Source organism: Ictidomys tridecemlineatus, chromosome X (assembly GCF_052094955.1).
Source record: "Ictidomys tridecemlineatus isolate mIctTri1 chromosome X, mIctTri1.hap1, whole genome shotgun sequence".
NCBI lineage: Eukaryota > Metazoa > Chordata > Mammalia > Rodentia > Sciuridae > Ictidomys > Ictidomys tridecemlineatus.
The window spans coordinates 57,008,932-57,030,862 of record NC_135493.1 but is presented as its reverse complement, the minus strand read 5'-3'; the positions used below and the strand labels follow the sequence as shown (position 1 = coordinate 57,030,862).

Genomic DNA, 21,931 nt, shown 5'->3' with positions numbered 1-21,931 from the left:
GGACTTGACTGAAGGAAGTGTCAGGGGGACACCAGCTTCTGGGTGCCTTTTTCTAAACCTCCAGCATTAAATTTTCATTATAAAGGGAAGATTTTTGTTCTCATGGACTACATGTACTACCTTCTCTTGCTTTCTGTACCAGCATTGTTTGTGCCATACTTACTACCTGTTTTCTCAGACATCAAGAAGCTCACAGTCATAATAAAAATGTTTTTTTTCCACAAGCTTATGATGCATTAACACTTTGCCTAAATTCCATGAAAAGGAGAAAAACCAAGTTGCATACAACTTCAGTTTTAGAGGAGCTTATCAGCCTGATCTAAAGACTAGGTCTTTCCAGTAGCATAACTACCTGTATAATGTGTGAAACAGCTTATTTTTAATCTACACAGTCAAACAACTGGTTTGAACTCTTCAGAAAACTGACTAGGTATTGTAGGCATCCTACTGATATAGGCTAAGGGACATTTCTGTGAGTGTCTTAGCATGAAACTCTTGAAAATGGCCTCATGTTGCTCAGAGTTGTGATATCTCAGTGTTCCTCCTTTTAGGGAATAGTTCAGTGGCCTATCTGTGTCATCTCATATTTTACTTATAAAGATGCTTTTTCAAATGGTTTTTAAGCACCTAGATGAAGTCCAGCACTTTGTCATGTAATTTTCTCCATCACAGAAGCCAAAATACAAAGATTCCAGTCTAGTCAATCTCTGCTTATCTCAGTCACTGTCAGCACCTCTTATTTCTCAGTCTCAATTTTCCAGGCAGCCTTTTGCTTCATTTCCTTGCTCCCCATGCATCAGCACCAATGATTTATACTTATACACATCTTGAAATCTCTTCTTTTTGGATCGAATTGAATTGAGCCCCAGTACAAAAATGAAAACTCCAGGAACTATTGTGATTGCCCAAATTGCAACTTAGATTATATGACTGTACATGTAACACTATCATCTATCATAAATATTAAATTCTCAAGCACTTATACTTCAATATGTTTTAACTTTGTCTCTTCGACCAGCTCAGCACTAAAGATTCCATTGAAGATAATTCAATTGCTTTGAATTCTAAAAGGAGCATCTTTTTAATCTATTTTCATGTTGCACTGGGAGTAAGTGAATTTCAGGTACATAGACTGTGAATGAGGAGAGAGGCCTATGTGCCATTTGGCATCACAGAGGCCAAATATTGGGTGACATTGTTAACTGATGCTGATCTGTCAAATGGACTAGGACAGGTTGGGGGTTCATCAATCTTTTCAGCTATATTCCCTATCTCAAAGCTAAAACTAAACTTTACAGAATTCCTGCTCTTTAGTCAGACATCCTGAAAATGGAAAGCTATGCTAATCAGAGCAGGCTTTTTTGTATCTGTCCTCTCTCTTTATTGGCAAGATCCCTCATGCCAGCCTTGGGAACTTTGTTTCTGTGCCCTATCCCCCGTCCCCCTTATCCTTCCCAAGGCATCTCCACTCCCCAGACATGTCTAGTCTTTCTCACCTTGTCAAAACTCTCTGATTTGGGTCCTCTTCACCCAAGGCCCAGCTAAATAATCAAAGAAAATCTGATGATCTCAAATTGGCAATGTATTCTCTTATTTTGATAGGCTTTTTTTGGGCACTAAGGTCTGAACCCAGGTGAATTACCACTGAGCTTCATCCTCAGCTCCTTTTTTTTTTTTAATTTTGAGACAGGGTGTTGCTAAATTGCTCAGGCTGCACTCAAACTTGCAATCCTTCTATCTCAGCCTCCTGAGTAGCTAGGATTACAGGTATGCACTACCTTGCCTCCTTTAACAGGCATTTCTTAATGTGTATACCCATATAAATGAAGGATGTGATTTTTTCCCCATGTTACAAGGGCTGTTTTTGGATAGCACTTTTTGGCATCTGTCAAATAATACAGATAGGTATTTCTAATGCCAGTCACAGTTCTGACATCCTACCCTTCCTCCCCGCTGTCTGTTAGAGCATAATACTACAGGAAGGGCTGCAAATAAGCAGGAGGCTAGGGAAGAGAACAAAAAGAAAGCTTAATGGAGAAACTAAAATAGAAAAAAAATTGCTTAAGGAAAGGGAAGAAGGTATTGAGAAAGAGACAAGTAGCTGTTTGTAGTATAATTTGTGATTGTTTTTCATTTTAATTAGACTTGCTACAGGATAGTTTGGTGTCATTGGTTCCTGCGTCTCTAAAAATGTCTCATCATTCATTGATGTTCCCTTGGATGTTGCACATACTGAGTTATATTTTTCTGGCTAAAATTTTATTTTAAGAAGTGAATGTAATCCCCCCCTGCAAGGCATCACAGACTCTGATGGTTCTGGGAAATTGTCATTAAGTCTTTATTGAATTTTTGCTAGATGATTAGCAGATACTTTAAAAAATATTTTTAATTTGTTCTTTTTAGATATACATGACAGTAGAGTGTATTTTGATTTATTATACATACATGGAGTATAACTTATTCTCATTAGGATCCCATTTGTATGGTTGAACATGATGTGGAGTTATACTGGTTGTGTATGAACATAGAAAAGTTATGTCTGATTTGTTTAAAATGGTATCTAAACACCCCAAAGAAGCCCAGTTCTTAAGATGTCAGTCAAATAAAAACAAGATATACTATTTGAAGACTAGTAATTCCTGCTTTTCTCCTTTCTTCCACTTTTCCCTCTTTCCTTTCTTCCTTTTACATTGAGCCCACTGCTACTCCACTTGCCTTGTAGTTACATAAACAGGATAGGCATTCTTTCTCTTGCCCCTGAAGGCCTTCAAATGCATTTAAGAAATCTTTCCTGGATATTTCTTTTCTTCACAATTCCCTAGCATATTAGATTGGAATATTAGTTTTGTCATGTATATTTTAATTAGTGAAAAAGTCAATATCTGCAATGGGTCTAAAAGGCTTATCATAGGTCACATTTTGGCCTTTTATTTTATAGGAAATAATGACAATTTTGTTTCATGTCAAAAACAATGGTTAATATTTGAACAACTCTTTCAGCTCAGTTTAGACTTTTCTGCTTATTGTGTTCTTAAATTATCACAGTACACACCCTGTTAACTATTGTTAAGATAGAATACTTTCAGGTACAAGCAAGTATATTTTTAATTGGACATCAAAGCACACTAGATCTCTTTTGCATATCCTGTGCAAGAAACCACCCAGAGGCACTTGACACTTGAACTAATGTTTCTCAAGTTCTACATTTACTTTATTGCCTTTGACAAAGCAACATAGTTTACTTTGCAGGTTTTTATACTGTTTCCTTCAGATAGAATAGTTATTTCTTCTTTTTGGAGTCACATCTGTGGCACAGTTATCTGGGTTGTTGATCAAGAGTCTTTGTTCTTTCTGTACTTTTTTCATTAAATTAAGTTAAACTGTTATTGACTACCTGCTCTGCACTGGACCCTTTTCTAGTTTCAGTGGACAGGGTAGGAAATAAGACAGACATAATCTTTGTCCATCTAGAGGTAATTGCAAGTATGATGAGTGCTATAAAAGGGAGGTGCTATGAAACCTGGCTTAGTCTAAAGGATCAGGAAAGAACTCCTTGAGGAAGTGAAATTGCAGTTAGGGCTTCAGGGATAATGTGTCAGTCATGGATTATGTTTAACTATTGGTAATAAAGACTCCTCTCTCCTGCTAAGGAAAATAAATCAATGGCCTAAATGAGAGGGAGGCTTCTTTGCTCTTACATAATAAAGAAGTTCAGATCCGATGAGATGGCTCTGTATCTTCAATCTCCCAAGGTCCTTGCATCTTTTTATTCTGCCATCCATATGCACATGGCTTCCATCCTAGGGTTGCTTCTCTAGTAGTAAGATGCATGTTTTAGCTCTAGACATTATGATTCTGTTCTGGAAAAGACAAAATGGCAAGAAATAAAGACAAAATCGTCTCCCACCTAAGTCAACTCCCTTCTTTTAAGGAGTTTTCTTGACATCTTGCCTTCATAACATTGGTCCAATCTTAGTTATATGGTTATCCCTATCAGGGAGGACCTAGAAATGTTCGTTGACTTTTTAGCTACACATATTGCCATCCCTAATAGAAGAGAGTCTTTGTTATTTAAAAAAATAAAGATATTTGTTAGGCAATTAGTTATCTCTGCTTTAGATAAGTGGGAGTTAGGTAGCTCAAGGGTGATATTGCTCAAGAATTATGTTTTCTGTTTCTTCTTCTTTTTACTACCACTACTACTAGTACTAGTACAACTACTACAGTATTGGGGATTGAACTTAGCTAGGGATGCACTACAACTGAACTATGTCCATATCCCTTTTTATGTTGAGATTATGTCTCACTAAGTTGCCCAGGCTGACCTTAAACTTGGACCTGAGTATTATGTGCCACCACACCTGGCTTTTCTGTTTTCTTGATTAGGCACATGTGACCAATTTTAATAGTACTTAAGTTTTTCATAATTAATGCCACAATCCCTTCCATTATATTTCATAGTAATTGGTCCTGCTTTGGTCATAGATTGCCTTTTTCATGAACTGATACAGATTATACTGAATTGATGTGTAAAAAGCACAATCTAGGAAGGTATTCTGATTTACACACCACTTTTTTGTAGGTTATGTTACTAGTGCTACTTAGAAGTAGCCAAATATTTGAGTTTGCAGGAACTGGAACTCATTTTAACTTAACTTTTCTGCATCATTGATTTCACATTGCTTCTGAAGAGATAATGCATAAGTGTAACTTTGAACTATTTTAGCTTTGGAATTTTGTCTCTGATCATTGGGATCTTTGAGTTAATACATCCAAACTCCAAATCACAGTAAAGAACTGCCAGGATTATTGAAAATATCCATCGTGACTTGATATCTCTACAAACCCAATAGAACCTCAGCTCCTTTATTCTGCTAGAACTTTAAAGTTATAGAAAAACTTGAAGATGGTGTTTTCAACATATTCTTGTATTACTTTGATTGGGACCATGGGTAGATTCTTTCTAGTATAATAGCACATTGTTTGCCCACATCTGAAGAAACAGCAGTTTCACATCCCAAGGAAGGTAGTAATCACTGCACAAAGTTTTCTATTGTGTGTACAAAATAGCATATTCTGGCCTTTTTCTGTTTGAATTACTTCCTTATCCATCATGACTTAGACATTGTTGCCTCTTATTCCTCCCAAACCCTCACAAGTCTGATGCTTTTAAGATTTAAGATTTTATTTAAGATTTAATATATTTTTGCCAGTGGATTTGCAATTCCCTTACCTAGGTCCCTAATGACAAACTGTGACCAAAAATACGTATTACTGTCTAGATCGAAGAAGTTTTATCTTGTCTCTGGCAGAGATGGCTGTTGCTTTTGCTTCTTGTTCTTCTTTTATCACTCTCCTCCTCCTCCTCCTCCTCCTCCTCCTCCTCCTCCACATACTTTTCCTGTTCCTCCTCTTTCTTCATCATCTAAAATAACTGGATCTGTTTTGAACTAAGGAGTTTTCAGGCCTCAAGATTTGAGTCCTTCCAAATTTATATGCTTTCTTCATGTTATTTTTTCTGTTTGCAAATCCCAGGGACAACTTAAGAAGCAGGGGAGACTAGTTTTCAAATTAATTCATCCATAGAGAGTAATGTGTTTGAATTTCCACAAGTATGTGTAGATTTTAGGTTCTTCAATTTTATCTTGCTTAGGTTTAGGTCAATACTTTCAGATAAAGATGTAGCAAAATATTAAGTCATAAATAGGCTCATAGAGGAATTTTAGCAGGGAGTTAGTGAATTTTTGGCCTACCTGTGTTAAAGCAGGGGCCAGCATCTTAACAAGTTATTTTTGATGATATGAAATGGTTCCTTTCTAGTCTCATAGCTCTGTCCCAAGCTGCTGGAATACATGGTGTCTAGCACATAATCTTTACCAGTACTTTGTCATTCTGGAAATAGTATCTTCACTTTTTTTCATCAGGTCTCTTTATTGCCATTCTTATATTATAAATTTCTTACTTTTAATAAAACACTTAATTTATTTACTAAGCTGAAGTTTTGATTTTTGAAAGGAAATTCATTTGCAGTACATTTATGTATGTAGGTTACCTTTTGCTGGGCAGAGATGTTCTTCCTGCTTTTATACATTAACTGTGTTTTCTTTCATACATAAAATGGGTATAAATACTTTAAAGCTAGGTTAGATTTGTTTTAACTGTATTGACATAAATGTCATGAAGTATTGTGTGAAACAAAAAAAAATTATAAGCAGCAACTCACTGTCTTTGGTAAGGACAAAAGGAAACACAGGTATCAGATTTAGGCCAAGGGTGAGTAAATCTTAGATTTAAGTCTTAACTTGCATGAGGTAAGAGTAGTATATATAATAAGTTAATACAAGTCATCTCAGATAATTGCATATTACTCTACTTCATATAGGGTAGGTTTAGCAAGATTGGTTGGTAGACTTAAATTGAATGCATTTTTTGGGATGCTGAATAAATTACTTTTGTCTCTTCCTTTCAGAAGGGCAATTCATTTCTTTTAGGCAGTGGGTAAACTGAAGGTAAACATGGTCTTTGTAGAGAAGTTTCTGAGAAGCTCAAGTTCCCCACTCTAGTTTGCAAAACTCTGAAAGTTTCATTCCCCATCATTGAAAGGGGGCAGAAAATGTCCCTATTAAAGATAAATTGGCAAATTGTGTCCAGGTACACAGATGGGGTCTTATTTTTAATTGGCTTTTAAGTAGAATAAATGAAGCCATGGACCATGCCCAGAGTTGTGTTCAAATCTGGACTCAGCTTGGATTAGATCCTTGACCTTTAACTGCTTCCAATCCCTTTTCTCCAAATGTTGAAATGTACAACCAATTTAGCCATTTTCCTTGAGCTCCCTTCCCTGGGCCCATTCACCAATGAGTGTTTGGTGAATGAGGAAGAGCAGTACCTTGCTCTGCCATGCCATTTACTCTTTAGAATCAAGAATCAAACAGAAAACACTCCAAAAATAGAAATGCAAGTGTACAAAGCTGGCTTGTTTTATAAATACTGATATCAAGCAAGAACTTGAATTGCAGGCTTTTTACCCCTGTAAAAAAGCAGTCAGAGCATATGTTTCCAACTTGTTTTTGGTGTACAAGTCTGTGCCTGGGTATGCGCGCACACACACACACACACACACACACACACACACACACACACTCTCTTTTCATTTTTGCAATCTCCCTTAATCTCCTCAATTTCTCCAACTCTGCCTCAAGGTTTTCTATAAATGCTAGGCTTCTGATATTTTGATGCATTGTGCAAAATGATGAAAATTTTCATTAGGTCATCCTAATGCAAGAATGTAACATAAATACAAATGGGTCTGGGGAACTAGGGTTATAGACTAGACATTGAAATGAACAGTTTTCCAATGAAGTGACAGATATTAACCATGGGGCCATGCTTTGGTGAAACAGTCTCTGTAGATAGCCCCTCTGAGAGTTAAATAACTAGTTAACCCTTAATGAACCTAATCTGTAAAGAGAAAAATATTCACCCCAATAGCTGTGAATTCTAGCTGCTGAGATCTTCAATAATAGGGTTAAAAGTAATCCATGAAGTATTTATATTTGATTTTAATTAACATATAATGAATTGTATGTATTTGTGTGGTACAGTGTAATATTTCAATACATGTATACAGTCTGTACTAATCATGGTAATTAACATTTCCACCTCCTTACCTTTTCTTCATGTTTGGGGCCTTCAAGCTCCTCTCCACTGGTTTTTCTCAAATATAGTATACAATAGATTATTGTATATTATTGTCACCCTACTATGCTGTAGAACACTAAAACTTATTCCTTCTTGGGCTTGTGGCTCAGTGGTAGAGTGCTTACCTAGCATGTGCAAGGCGCTGGATTCAATCCTCAGCACCACATAAAAATAAATAAAATAAAGGTATTGTGTCTAATTATCACTACTGCTATAGTGACAGCTGGATCATATGGTAGACCTATTTTTATAGAAACTTTTATACTATTATACATAATGGCTATACTAATTCACATTCCCATCATCAGTTTATATTTCTTTAGTTTAAGGAATATGTTCCTAATAAAACTGTACATGACAAAGATAAAGAGGGATGGATATTTGGATCTAATTAAATGATGCCCAACATATGAGGGATGTGTGCATAGGCCATTTGAAGCATATGGGTTATCTGGAAGGAAGGGATCTCAGTGTAGTTCATCTTATGGAAAATCCAATCATAGAAATGGTATAGTGAGGAGATTGGCTGATAGGAATAGTGGTCAAGAAGAAATGATGTCTGGGCTGGGGATATGGCTCAAGTGTTAGCAAGCTCGCCTGGCATGCGTGCGGCCAGGGTTTGATCCTCAGCACCACATACAAAAAAACAAAGATGTTGTGTCCACTGAAAAACCAAAAAATAAATATTGAAATTCTCTCTCTCTTCTCTCTCTCTCTCTCTCTCTCTCTCTCTCTCTCTCTCTCTCTCTCTCTCTCAAAAAAAGAAGAAATTATGTGAGTGGACTTTTAATGGGAGTGGGATACTAAACTTAAATTAAGCACTATGTGTCAGTGATGGGTAGGATACAAGGGTGGATGGCACCTCTGTTGCTCAAAAATATGGCCAAGTCTTTTTAGATATACTGCCTGTTGGATTTCCTGCCCTAACTGTACTCCCTCTTCTGCTGAATCCATTTTCAAACACAGATGATTTTTAATAGGAGGTATTGATGAAATTGCTGACTCTCAGCATCTTGACACTCAGGATAAACTTTTTTTAAAATATATTTTTTCATCATAATGTGTTTCCCTTTAGGTTTTTTGTTTTGTCAGCAGTGGGAACAGCAACAACAATAAAAACAGAGGAGTATATAGGGGGAGATCTATAGCCTTTTAAAAATACAATTCTTCACACTTGTCCCAAAAGGCAATAAAGGACTATCTAAAAGTACCATTTCCCAGAAGGGCCTGTGGATGCCTAAGAAACCAGAACACTGGGGAGTAACACTGATTCCTGGGGAAAAGCTGATGAAATTGACATTTTCTTTTCTCCAAACAGATCAGAATGAAGGATTTCATTGCAGAGAAGAATGCCGGATTCTTGGCCACTCTGACAGGTGCTGGATGCCCCGGAATCCCATGCCCACTCGTTCCAAGTCTCCTGAGCATGTGAGGAACATCATCGCGCTCTCCATTGAAGCTACTGCTGCTGATGTTGAAGCTTACGACGACTGTGGCCCCACCAAGCGGACTTTTGCAACCTTTGGGAAAGATGTCAGCGATCACCCAGCTGAGGAGAAGTCCACCCTGAAAGGGAAGAGGACTGTCGATGTAACCGTCTGTAGTCCCAAGGTCAACGGCGCTATCCGGGAGGCAGGCAACGGCTGTGAGGCGCTTAGCCCTGTCACCTCCCCCCTCCACCTCAAGAGCCCTCTGCCCACCAAGCCTTCCATGTCTTACACCGTTGCCCTGGCTCCCCCGGCCCGTGATCTGGAGCAATATGTCAATAATGTCAACAATGGCCCTTCCCGTCCCTCTGAAGCTGAGCCCCGTGGAGCTGACAGCGAGAAAGTCATGCATGAGGTCAACCCCATTCTGAAGGAGGGTCGCGACAAAGAGTCCCCTGGTGTGAAGCGTCTGAAGGATATCGTTCTCTAAACCAGTCTCTGGGAAGAAGAGAAAGAAACTACGCTGGCTAGCGAAGATGTAGGAGCTACTCATTTTAATTGCTCACCAATGGTTGGTTTTTGAGTGGCTATATTTCAGAGCTTTCCCTAAATGTATTGTTTATAAATGACTATCATTCTGTGACAATCCCTCTCGTTTCAACAGGCAGCAGGGGTGTTCAGTTAGAGCAAATTAGCTTTGGCTTGAGTTGTTCATGGGGCCTTGATGTTGGGGAAACAGAGACAAATTCAGTTGTGAAAAGTATTATGTATTAAGTGTTTGAATTTATATATTTTTCTATGTCAAAATTATAATATAAATTACCATTGTTTGTGGAGGATTACATTTAAAAAAAAGCAAAAGCAAAAAAAAAAAAAAAAAAAAAGCTCTGGACACCTTTAATAAGCTCGCCACTGTTTTTTGTAGTGTAGACAAGTTAATGGTCATTTATTGTGTACTATTCATTGATTCAGTGATGTGAAATCGAGCCCCAAAAGGTTGTTTCTGAAGCTCGAGTACTTTCTAATGCCGCTACTTTGCTGTGGACACCCCTGCTTTAAGAACCCTTTTGCTAGCTGTGCTATTGTTGTATTTGATATTGCAAATTGCTATGTGTGTGGTGATGGCAAAAAGGCTTTTAAAGGTTGGTGTTTCTTTTTCTTAAAAAAATAATAAAAATACAGATAAAAACAAAGAGCAAACAACTGAGACAGCAAATGAATGAGCAACACCACACATATAGATTGAGTACTTGGAGGATACTCACATTTTTTAACCCATGAAGTAGTGATTGCTCACCACCTTGCAATGTATTTTTCCTGCCTTTCAGTCTTCTGCCCAGGTCCATGATAGATCATCACAGAAAGTCATTTTTGGATATGCTGCTATCTAATTTGCAGTTGTCAGAAATACTGTGCTTAAACTTTCATGAGATCCATTTTTCTAATTTTCAGACCCTGAACTGGAAAGTTGCTCCTGAAGTTATCGGGTTCCAGGCTTAGAAATTCCCTGTCTCCAATCATCTAAAACTCAAAATGACTAAATCTATTTTGAGATCTAAATTAGTGTCTCTTTAGACACACACTTCCTGATTCAGTGTTTCCCAATCATGATTGGAATTAGACTGTAAAGCACGTCATGGGCTTGAATCGAGAACTCCATGTTGCTCTGTATCTTAGGTTTATAAATAGGGATAGAGTAAGCAGTACAAAATGTACATTTAGGAAAAGACAGGTAATAGGCAACAGCATCACTAATCCAATTACTGTGCCTTCTAAATGGAGACACTTGGACACTTGAACTCGTCTTTTTATGACTAATACTTTTTTGATTAAAAATGTGAACAAGAAACTATTAAAACAAAAATCTTTTAGATTTAGCTAACTCTTTTTGCTGTAGGCTAGGAATACACCTTTTTTATTAACAGACTGCACATTTCTTCTTTGTTGTTGTTTTAACATTCCTCTAAATCCACAATTTATAATTTGTCTATTAATATTCACTAGCCAACATAGTATTCTTGCAGCCTAAGAGTTCATTCTTTAGAAATAAAACTCAAGAAATATGTTACCTTCTGCCTTGGTCTTAAAAGAGTTGTTTCTTGAGAAACAAGTTTTGTGGATCTGTTCTGTTTCATTTTTTTTGAAATTCAGGAATACCCAGAAAGAAGCCCTAGGTTAGAGTACTAGAATGCAAAAGATAATTTATTTTCTTAAGTTTAGGTAAATAATGTCATGTCTTTTAAATGTTTTAGTTATTTTTGCCTGAGTTTCTAGCTTTGTACATTACTAGGAATATTTTCTTTTATGGGAGGGGGAAGGGTTTTGAGGGAGGAGGGTGGGTAAAGCAGTGGGGGTGGGGTTAGGTAGGGGAGAACATTTCTGAGGAAGAACCTATACTGAGCTACAAATCCATTCTTATTTCTTATTCAGTGCTGAATACTACCTCATGCAAAATATTGGTGTGGCTGCAAATTTCCCTCTAAACTGACACAATTAGAGATCAATTTACCATAACATCTTTATTTTGCCCCATTTCATTCTCTTTCATATAATTTCTCCTCTTATGATTTATTTCATTTTGTTAGATTCTGAATTAGGTATTTATTTCTTTTTGCAAGTGACTATTTGATTAACATATTAAAAATGAAAGTTTCCTCTTTAAGTTATGATGGCTGCCTATAGAATTTAGACTGTTCCTTACCCTGACCCATCCTGATATTATGTTGTTAGCTACCACCTCAAGGTCACTTTGACGTCAGATTTGACAGTTTTCTACAGGTGTGCAAGACTATGGAATGTTATATGGCTGCTGAATCAGAGATTCCAATGACTGCCATGCCTCTTGCCAACCAAGTTTAAAATGGTTAGAGTAGCAGTGGCGTTGATACTGCTGTTTTTATTGAGTTTTCTTTCGCCTTCATTTCTCCCCAGAATTCAGTTTTAAACTGTGAACCTATCCCTTTTCCCTATCCAAATACTTTCTTCTCAGTGGGCAGTCAGAGTTTTTTTTTTTTTTTTTTTTTTTGCTTCCATAGCCTTTACTGAGCATGTTCACAGGATTCCTCTCATTAAGAAAATATCTTTTTTTCCCCTACAATTTTCTGATGTATGCGTCCTCCCAGAAGTACAAGTGCATCCTAGGAGGGCTTTGTAAGCTGATTTTACAGGCAGGCTGTGCCTGCAAATAGAAAATTTGTGCAAGAATCCTAAATCTCTCTTTGGCCAATGTTTTTTTCCTCCTTTTAAACATGCCTGAAGAAAAGTTACAAGGGCCAGAAGGCCAAATATTCTTTATTTTCCTTCCAAAAACATGTTACACACTTAAATATGAGGGACAATTTTGGTTCCTAAGTCCTAAAGAGCTCTATTCCATTTATCCTGAATCCCTTGGTTTTGGAGTCTGACATACTTTTCAAACAACAGTTTTCAGAAATTCCCTGGGAAAGAAAACTTCTTCATGCAATCTAAGGGATTTAGTTTGCATTGATTGATTGCTTTCCTACAAGTAGGGGGATATACTATATAACAAGGGATAGGAAAAGAGAGCCATGATGGAATGTAGTATCTTTTTTTTTTCTTTCCCTAAGGTGACTAGTCTATGAACCTGTTCAGAATGGCACTTAGCATTTCTTTGATCCTCTTAAAGCCAGCACATTAAATTATGGTCCATCTTATTATCAAAATAGGTAATGGGCAAAGGGATCCTGCAGTTCCTGCAGAGCAGTGGTTCTCAAAATGTAGTCCCTTGAACATCAGTAACAACATCACTAGGGATCTTCTTTCCCTGCCTAGACAAACTGAACCAGAAACTATGGGTATAGTGCCCAGAAATCCATATGAATCAGATGCCACTGAAGGTTGAGGGCTTTTTAAACCACAGGTTTATGGGCCCCTGCCCTCACAGTTTCTGATTCAGTTGGTCTGGGATGGGGCCTCCCTCTTTGTATATCTAAAAATTCTCAGATGATGCTGATGGGACTGCACTTTGTGTATCACTGCTCTAGAGAAAACATGTTTAATAGGGCTAATTTCACCTAAGGTACCCATTCAAACAAATTCCTTGAGATGGTGATGCACTAGTCACTAATGAGAAATGTTAAAGGAAATACAACTCAGAACTCTGAAAACTGGACAGAACCACTCAGAGTATTTTCCCGATGTGTCACTTCACATATGACTGACTGATTGTATGGGGGAATTTAGATGACTTTTTTATATATACCTATCATATCATTAAAAAGAAAACAAAGTGGTCCACTTGAAGCAGCAAAGATAAAGGGCTGTTTGGGCAGAGGCAGGGGTAAAGGGAGATAGCTCAGCTGGGCATCCAAGGTGGAAAAAATTATTATTGTACATAATAGCAGTTCTGGCTGGAATCACAAGGACCACTTTATGGGGATCATTTTGATGTTGAGTGCTCCCCAAGGCATTCTGACAAGTTTGGTCCACTTGGCTCTTTACCCAGGGTAATAAGACCCTTACTGACTTTGAAAAACTGGCATAAATGAGCTTAAGAAGTCCATTGTATACAGTCCTAGTGTTTGCCTTCTTGGAAAAATTACATTTAAGGATGTCATTTCATGAGTCAAATTGTATCTGCTGACACTGAAGTGTATTGAGATGTTGTTCTTTAGTTTAAGTATGTAATAAAGTAATATTCAAAGGGGATGTGTGGGGGTGGGGCTGGGACTGGGTGGCTTTATATTGATAATGAAATATTCCAGAGCAAAACACATTGTCCTAATGAAGTTGTTGCAGCTCTCTTTGTTTTCTTGTGAGGCTGAAATTGGCCTGTGGGTCACTTGTTGTGCAAAAGTGAATTATTTTCAAATAGGAATCATATTGCTTTTGTAAAACAAAGAAAATCAACCACCTTGTCTGAAATAGATATTGTGAGGCGCTCTTGGTGAAGAAAAACCCACAAACACCTGATCTTGATTGGAAAGCATTGTAGGTCATTAGGGAAAACTGATGATACTGACTGTTGCTCCAGCTGTGTTGGCAATTAAAGATGACCTTGTTACTAACCTAAAGTCTCTGTCAACCTTAGTTAGCAAGGAAACCAGCTAACACCATTACAGCACTGGTTAAGTAGACTTTACTGGCACTGGCTGGCGTTCAGCTGAGGAAGGCTAGGATACAGACTTTAATGACCAAGAGCCAGACTAGCTCAAGCTAGAAATTCAGCAACAAATACCTCCTCATGCTATTTGAATGCTAAGGTATTAGTTGCAAAAGGCTTACGCCTTCGCTCCTCTAGTGAGGGGAATGAGCCTGATGACACTATTACTGTTTACCTGTCAAACCAGGGTGGAAGTTTAGAGGGATGCAAGTACAGTATGTCTCATTAAGCAGTCTCTGTTGCTGATTATATGAAGATGAAATTGTTGTATATGCTGATCTGTATGTTATGTACATTTTCACAGTGATTGAATCATTGTAAAAAGAAAAAAAGACAAAAAAGAATCAACACTCTGTCTATTTTATGAAGATGATAAAGCAGCTTTATTAAATTATTACAGTTATGTTTTAAATGGTGTTATCTGCCACATTGTTTCCTTTTATCTGGTGGTTCTCTGTTTCCCCCTTAAATGTGTTTTCTCTGCTTCAAAAATTAAATGCATTTTAGTATTAAAGGCTATTATGGAAAAATTATTGAGTGTTTGATGAAATGTGTCTGGAGAGTGTTCCTTGGTTCTGGGTGGGGGTGATTGAGACCCAGGAGGTAATGAATCCTTGGAATCATTGATGTTCAGGCCCAAAAGGTTCCTTTTGTCTTTGCCATTTTACCCTGACTCTCCAATTTAGAGGGGCCTTTTCCTCCATTCAGACTCCAGTTATTCCTGTGCACCTCTCTTTCTTGCCACTCCTGTCAGTCAATACCTTTGCCAGAGGAGGGGGGTCCATTCACATCCATAATGGTGAAGATTTTCCTGGGTGGTACTTTAAACAAGAGCACTAAAACCATTCTTTAAAATAAATCATTTCAGGGCAACTTCACAGTGGGATTCTCTGAAGAATTAATCTTAAAAAAGGTGAAAAATAGTAGAGGCTGACAGCAGGGAAAAAGAGAGTTTAAAACAAAGATGACCTGGCTGCCCCTTTGATGCCTTCAGGTTTGAAAGCAAAGCAACAGGAGAGGCTCTGACTTTGCACATAACAAGGCTGCAGAGAAAGCCCTGACAAGCTTTCTTTATCCAAACCATTATTCTCTGGGACTTAGCACTTGGGCTGTAAGTATTCATTCTGGTTGCAACTGGCAGGGGGTGGAGGGTGGGAGCCATGGGAGGCGGGATCAGGGGCATGACAGAACATTCCAAATTGTGCCTTTAGTGGTTAGGGGCTAAATTGCTTCAGCATGACCTATTCTCTCTGAACAATTAAAAATAATCTCAAGGAAATCCACTGACTCCCTGGATTTCCATCTTACTATTATCTCTATCCACCTGGATTAAATTGAGATTGCATCATAACCCACAGAATTAGCCCTAGAGCCAAAGCAATAGCCAGTGAGATGGCATTACAGTTTAACAGGTGTTGGAATGCAAACACAGACATGCTGGGACACATGGATACATATACACTGGTGTATGTACAGGTGTTCAAACAGTTTCACAGATGTTCATAAAGGCATGTTGGAAGGTGGTTAGTCTGTCACTGACTTAGAGGCCTTCAAGTCATAGGAAGCAAAGTGAGCGATTCTGGGTTAACACAAAAAGAAAATAAGTTACTCTGACCCTCTTCCATGTACCATTCATAGGCAGGACAAAAAGGAAAGGCAACTCTTCCTTAAAATAAGATCCTCCAAGAAATGAACAAGAGAAAATAAATTCTCACATGATGAAGGGGATTCACACAAGCAAGACAGGCATATCCAAGTTTATGGTAATGGTAGTAACTGCCTAAGTGTGGGTTTATTGGCATCAACTCAAATACATTTACACTTATTAAACAAAACAAAGCAAATCATTAAAATGATGTATTTCGTTTTGGTAACCAAGTGCTTGTGACACAACTTGTATGTGTCACTGGCATGCTGTATGGGGTCAAGAAACCCTGGTGATAATTGATGCCTAAGACAATACTCTCTGACAGCAGACAAAAGCTGCTCCAGACACAAAAACATGACTAACCATTTTCATTATTTTGCTCTTGGGGTATAGATATGACTTATAAAGGTATACCCTAGATGTCACTGTCAGCACTTATAAAGAAATAGGGCCTCAAAACAAAATTCTCCAGGATGGGAACAGAGAGATGTTTCCTTAGAGTTTTAGTTCTGAACCCTGCTGCCCACTTTGTCAAACTGCCCACTTGCATGAATCTAACACTTCCTTGTGCTGCTTTTGATGTGGAGAAAGAGGATGGGTGGGAAGTGGTGAGACAAGACTCTCCCAGTTATCTGCCATTTCTGGCTTATTGGCTCTAACTATACCCATCAGTCTTAGTGATCAATGCACTGCCCGAGCTTCCACAGAGCCCTGTCAGGAATCTCTGTTTTGTCTGAAAGTGAGGAGTAAGGTAACTGTGCTATTGATACCAGAGTTTCCATACTTTCTTTTTATTTGTTATTTAGTGTTATAACTTTCCCCAGGTACCCAAAGCCCTGATTTTCCCTTAGTTGTCCAGATTTCCTAGTACAGACCTTTCTCTATAACCAGAGATCTCCCTTCTCTTGAAAATATGTCCCCTACTTCCTTTTGTACTCTAAATTATCTCTAAAATTGAGCTCTATCCCATACCTTTTAGGCCTTTTCTCTGCTAGGATTTCAGGAACCAGAACTTTGCTTGAGCCCTTATTTTATGCCAGACACTTTTCAATCATTATCCCATTTATTCTCACAGCAATTTTGTGTAATAGATGATGATATCTCTGTTTTATACACAAATAAATTGGGGCTCAGAGTCCTTAGGGGAACTTGCCCAACATAGTTATGTGACTGAGGGACAGAACTAGGATTCGAACACATGTCAGTCTACTTAGAAATTATTAACCTTTTCAAATCCTCCTGAGGAATCAGCAACCAAACTGATAAGTTCTTTCTGACTAGAGTATTAATAGTGGGTGCTGTTGTCTTAAGGTAGCGATTCATCCTAGAGAACATATTAACATTTTAACTGCAATGCAATCTTTAAGAACCCAAAGTCATGGCCTAGAGAAGTGATTATTGCAGCAGTATTTTCAGGCCAACATTTTTTTTAATAACAAGGATTGAACCCAGTGGTGCTTAACCACTTTAGCCACATCCCCAGCCCTTTTTATATTTTGTTAGAGTCGGGGTCTTGATAAATTGCTTAGGGCCTTGAGGCTGGCTTTGAACTTGTGATCATCCTGCCTCAGCCTCTGGAGCCACTGGGATTATAGGCATGTACCAGTGTGCTGGCCCAAACCAGTGTACTTTTGATCGGCCTCCCACATTTCTCCCTACTCCTTCTCTACACAGTGCCTCCCTTTCAAGTTGCATTAGTCATGCATGGCAGACTGTGGCTCCTTTTAGAGTCTGTGCACTCTAGCTAGTCAACAGCCCTTGAAATGAAGGTCTGGTAACCCTATATTCATCTGTCCCTCTGGGTTTCAAGCAATCTGTCAAGGATGTATTCATGTGTATTACAGGTCAGCACAGCTGGAGTCAATCTCAATATATTTTCACAATAGACCTGGGTTACTTTTTTAGATGCAGAAGGTTGGTAGAGGGTGAGAGAGGTTAAAGGCTAAAGCAGGGTGGTAATGGTAGTGGTGAGGGGAGGCATGTTTGAAAAAGAAATTAAAACTGCTGGTTACTGCAGGGAAGGATGTCAGGGGGTGCAAAAATTCAGCTGGGAAAAGTGGCTGAAGCAGTTGTGAGCACTGAGGCACCAGTTTATAGGAATGCCTGCCTAGTTCAGGTGGAGTTTAGAAGGTATTTCTAGGCCCTCAAGATCCCTTTATTGGGTCCTTCCAAGTCAGAAAGGGCCCTGACATGGAGCTGAACTATGCAGTAAGTTCAGTCAAAGGAAAGGAAGGAAGGGAGGAAAGGAATGATTCCTTCTGCATACATAAAGCCTTTGGTAATGAATGGTTCATCTTGCTCAAAGGAGGCCTCCATATAGAAATGAAAGAAAAACTCAATTTAACATTCCTGTTGTTGAAGTATTGTTGTCCAATATGCCTCGTGTCCCAGTACTTCCTCAGTGTGGAATTTAATTTACAGGGTTCTGGTTGTCAGAGCTGAGTTACATGCAATGCTAAGCACTGAGATGCTTTGCCAACACTATTCTAGCATTTTTTCTTTTACTTTTAGCAGAAAAATATGGATAGTGTCAGAGACTAAGACAGAAATAATTTATGCCTCCAAATCAATACTCAGGAATTTTTCCAAAAATGTCTGATAAACTTTCTTCATTTCCATTGCTACCATAGAGTCCAGGCCTCAGCATCCCTCATCTGAATGACTGAAATAGTCTCCTAATTTGTCTCCTCTTATTCTCCTTGCCTCTATTTATCACTCTATTTACACTACAGCCAGAGGGATCCTGCTAAAATATACCACCAGTTAAATCACACCTCTGCTTAAAAACCATCAACGGTTTCTCTTAAGATGAAATCTAATTTCCTTAACATGGACTACAAAAGTGATTTTCCAATTTTTCTCTGCTCCCTGAAGTAAAAAAATGCATTTTACATCAAACTCAGTATCACACACTCATAACTGAAATGAACATTTCACAAACAATACTTATCCTTGTTACCTGCAATGCACTCTGACATTTTTGATTCAACACTGAATGCCAAGGGTCAGCTTTTTCTGTAAAGGGCCAGACAGTAAATATTTTAAGCCTTGTGGACATATGGTCTCTGTTGCAGCTGCTAAATTTTATCACTGTAGCAGCACACACAAATACTTTTGTTTATAACTCCAGGGCCTTGTGTATCCCCCAGGCATAGATCCCCTGGTTTTGAAGTGCAGAGCATCCACCCTTCACCTGGGTAGCAAATCCTTTAACTAGAGATAACTCACTATCACACAATACCCTACTCACATGCCCAGATTGTGAGTTGTCCAACACCAGTGTCCCCTTTTTGTATTAAACCTCCTATTTTTACATTTTTTTTTCTCAAATACAAATGAAATACTTAATGTCAATTAGAAGCCATGAGCAAGAAAAGAATTTTCCCTAACCCTAAAACGGAAAGAAAATCAATGAGTCACACAACAAGGTCTGTGTCTCTTTTTCTTTCTCTTTCTTCTCTCTCTCTCTCTCTCTCTCTCTCTCTCTCTCTCTCTCTCTCTCTCTCTCTCTCTCCACACAGACACACAGAGAGATGTGTATTTAGATATGTAAATACATACAAAATAAATAAAACACAATTTAACATAAACTTAATCTCTATCCCCACTGAGCAAAATTAATTTTTTGAAGAACACAACACAGTAGGAGAAAAAGTTACCCTTGTTTCATAGCATGTTAGCTTTACATTTTCAGATCATGTTACCCATATCTTACAAATTTGGGAGAGAATGCTGCAGCTTGAGTCTTTCTGTTTATTTAGATTCCCCCCCACACACATTTTCTTTCTGGCTCTTCTCATTCTAATGTTTACCACAATGTCTGGGACAACAGGCCACTTATTTTCCTCTTCAGTTAGACTCTTCTTTTAGCATCGGCCCCTCTCTGATCTTGATGAGAAATCTAGCTGCATATAGCTTCTTCTACTCTGAACCTCATGTGCCATAACTCTATCTTCATAGCCATGGTCCATTGTATATGCCATGAGCTTTAAGGGGAATATTATGAAACCCCATGGTGGGGGGAGAAAGAAATAAGGAAGAAGGGAAGTAAGGAAGGAAATAAAAGCTGAAGAGTGGAAGAGAAGAGTTGTAAAATGCTAAGGAGACTTGAGGCCTGGTGCATGAAAAGGAATAGACAATGGGGAGGGGAGGAAAAATAATTGGGAGAAATAAAAATAGGGTCACATGAGAGAGTAAAGGCAGGGAATTAGAATGTTTTTAAAATCCTTTGTCAGTATCAAGGGCTTCTGATTATGTAGACGGGACCACCACTATGCCTTTATCTATCTCCTTGTAAGATAATTTGATTTACAGAATTTTGAAATAATGAACTTGTTCTCTTTTTTATGTATAGATTAGGGAGATACTTGTTCTTCTCCAAGCTAAATGAGGCAAAAAGATTTTGTAATTGGTCTTGGGAAAAGTAATTAATGGATCAGAACAGCCCCATCCATTTTTGGAGAAGTACTTCCTATATGAATGGAATATAGGCAAAGTTCCTTCTCTTGTCTGCTCTCTGATTACCAAGTATATGATATATACTTGTGAGGTTTAGGACCATCTGTTTGTATATAACAACTTATAATTCCTTCAGAAGACTGAAAAAAAGTAAGACATATAGGAAATTGTTTGGGCTTCGAGTTTTAAAAATATTTATTATGAAAAATTTGACTATACCCTATATATATACATACACACACACACACACACACACACAAATATTATGTTGGTTAAAGTGAAAATAAAAAAGCATTTGAAAGAGTAATATAATGAATGTGATATATCACTCAGCTTTAATAATTACCAACACACCTAGGCCTTGAACTTCATAGACAGTAAAGGAAAGTAGATCTCTTGGGTAAGATCGTCTTTTCTCCAAAAGAAAATCTGATATTTTGATCTCCCTACAATCAGGAAACTCAGTATAGTTACATCTAGAAATAAATGAAGCTCCAGATTTTTCAGACTAAAGAATATCTAGGGTAAAGAAAATGATAAATTTTATAATTGAGAAAATTCTACCAAGGAAAACTAGAAAACAGAAATGCCTGTAAAGAACAAACTCCCAGAGGTAATGGGGTTGCTTAACCTTTTTTCTCCCCCAAAGTTTTCAGTTTATTCATTCTACTAAGGGCTTTTCCTTCTTTCCTTCTGATGAAACACTAATTCAATGTTATATTTCATCATTGAAATCCATGAGTAAAGTAATCTACTTTGCTAGTAGTTGCCTTTCACTCACTTTTCTTTTGCAATATGTTGACTTTTTAAAGTTCAAGCTCTATGTTTCTTAAAAGATGTAAGGTCTTTGAAGTTTTCTGCAGTGTTTCCTCATAGAATAAATGTCAAGCTTAACTTTGTACCAATTTCATTACTCTTGCCCCTGAATCTCAATTGTGTTGGATACAAAAAAAATATGTATTTGTGTATTTGTGTTAGTGTATATATGTAGGTGTTGTGTCTATAGAGAAGGAAGGGTGGTTTATGTGGCTCTAGAGAAGGGTGAGTATGTTGGGGGAGTGCCTACAGATGTTTCCATTCTTTTGGCCAGTAATTGTTGCCAATAGGGGTCCAATGGATAAATGCTGGTGCAATTTTGCTTAGTAAATAGCTAGCTTGACACAAAGAACCCTAGTGAGGCTTTATCAGGGAGGGTCATGCTAATTTGCCATAGACTAGCCCTTGGGGTGGTGGTGTGGAAGATTGGGGATGGGCTCCAGAACCTGCACCTGGGTGCAACTTGAGTTGAGCACATGGTAGTTTTTTACTTACTTATTTTCAGATGACAGGTCAAATATTTGCCCTGAACCAATCCCTCAAAAGTCCTCCAAAGGAAGCTGAAGATGTTTAGAATCCCTTCTGGCACTTTGTGAGGAAGCTACACCTGGCTTTGATAAACCAAGAAATAATGTGATCAAAACAGCAGTGCCTCCATCAGAAAGCAGTGAGCTCAAGAAGGCCTTTCTTCCCAAGACAGCATAATAAAGCAAACTGCATATTTGGAAACATTGAAGAAATAAACACACACTCCTAGGT

The 21,931-nt window shown here is 38.0% G+C and overlaps 1 protein-coding gene across 4 annotated transcripts in view; it reads left to right on the top strand.

Moving 5' to 3' along the window:
• The window catches only part of Pcdh19 (protocadherin 19), a 105,715-nt gene extending 90,932 nt beyond the window's left edge, over positions 1-14,783 (top strand). For all 4 annotated transcript variants that reach the window (XM_021730693.3, XM_005331761.4, XM_005331763.5 and 1 more), the window contains one exon: positions 9,020-14,783. In XM_021730693.3, the coding sequence (XP_021586368.1) occupies positions 9,020-9,618 (599 nt within the window). In that variant the 3' untranslated portion in view covers positions 9,619-14,783. The remainder of the gene's footprint in view (positions 1-9,019) is intronic.
• Positions 14,784-21,931: the final 7,148 nt, after the last annotated feature.